Here is a 901-nt window from a genome sequence, read left to right on the forward strand (position 1 = left end):
TATTGTACGGGTAGAGGCGATTGGCAGAGCCGCGAACTCCGGCGTCTCTTCGAGTAAGGGCCTCTTGGGCGGGCCTCTCTAGTGGCACCCTGAGTGCGCACTAAAATGCGAAGAGGGTATTAGGTGTGGAGAAATAAAATAAAATAAAAAAAAAATTAAAATTCGAGTTTACGTCCAAGTAATTTGTTACGTAAATTCTTCTTTTTTTTCTTAGGGAAAGTGAAGGAGAGAGGAAGGGAAATAAAAATGTATCTTACTTGTAACCCGGTAAAAAAGAAAGGTGACGGCGATCAGTCCCTCACAGTAATGACCTGGTCCACAGCGGAATCTGCTGAAGGCAGGTTTCAACGGCCTTCGGAGGCGGACGGTCGGTCGTGGATGGTCCTGGTGGACTTCGACGAAGCCTCGGAGGCGCATGGTCGGTCGAGGATGGTCCTAGTGGACTTCGATGCACTGATTTTAACCGACCACCAGATCTTGGTCAGTTGACTCGGGCGATGCCTCGGACAACTGACTGTCGACCAAAGAGGTGACTGCGCGAACAAGAGAGGCCGGACAGTAGACTCGGGCTTATCGCCTCGGACTACTGACACGGTGGTGCTGAAGATTACTACTGACGCTGTGCGCTTCCGAGGGCCTCGTATTTATACCCCAAAAGGGCGGGCTTTTCCTTTGTCTGGAAATTTTTGCAACGCTAGCAACTTGTGACATGATTTACGATTTTTCTTAACTCCTATCGATATTGATATCAAGCGTCTTCTAGGAAGAGCTCCGAGAATAAAGGATTTTACGATTTTTGCTAGTCCTATCGAGGTTGATCTCGCGTGTTCTCGGGGAGTTAAGAAAAATAAAGTAATTTACAATTTTTCTTGAGGGTTTTATGCGTAGGAAATTACAGTTG

At 47.1% G+C, this 901-nt stretch overlaps 1 protein-coding gene across 1 annotated transcript in view; it reads left to right on the forward strand.

The window, feature by feature from the left end:
• Nucleotides 1-246: 246 nt before the first annotated feature.
• LOC108775708 (uncharacterized) overlaps nt 247-901 on the forward strand; it is a 2,966-nt gene continuing 2,311 nt past the window's right edge. Inside the window, exon 1 of the mRNA XM_018542150.1 lies at nt 247-480. Coding sequence (XP_018397652.1) covers nt 247-480 — 234 coding nt within the window. The remainder of the gene's footprint in view (nt 481-901) is intronic.

Source organism: Cyphomyrmex costatus, unplaced genomic scaffold (genome assembly GCF_001594065.2).
Source record: "Cyphomyrmex costatus isolate MS0001 unplaced genomic scaffold, Ccosl1.0 scaffold1088, whole genome shotgun sequence".
NCBI classification, from domain to species: Eukaryota; Metazoa; Arthropoda; class Insecta; order Hymenoptera; family Formicidae; genus Cyphomyrmex; species Cyphomyrmex costatus.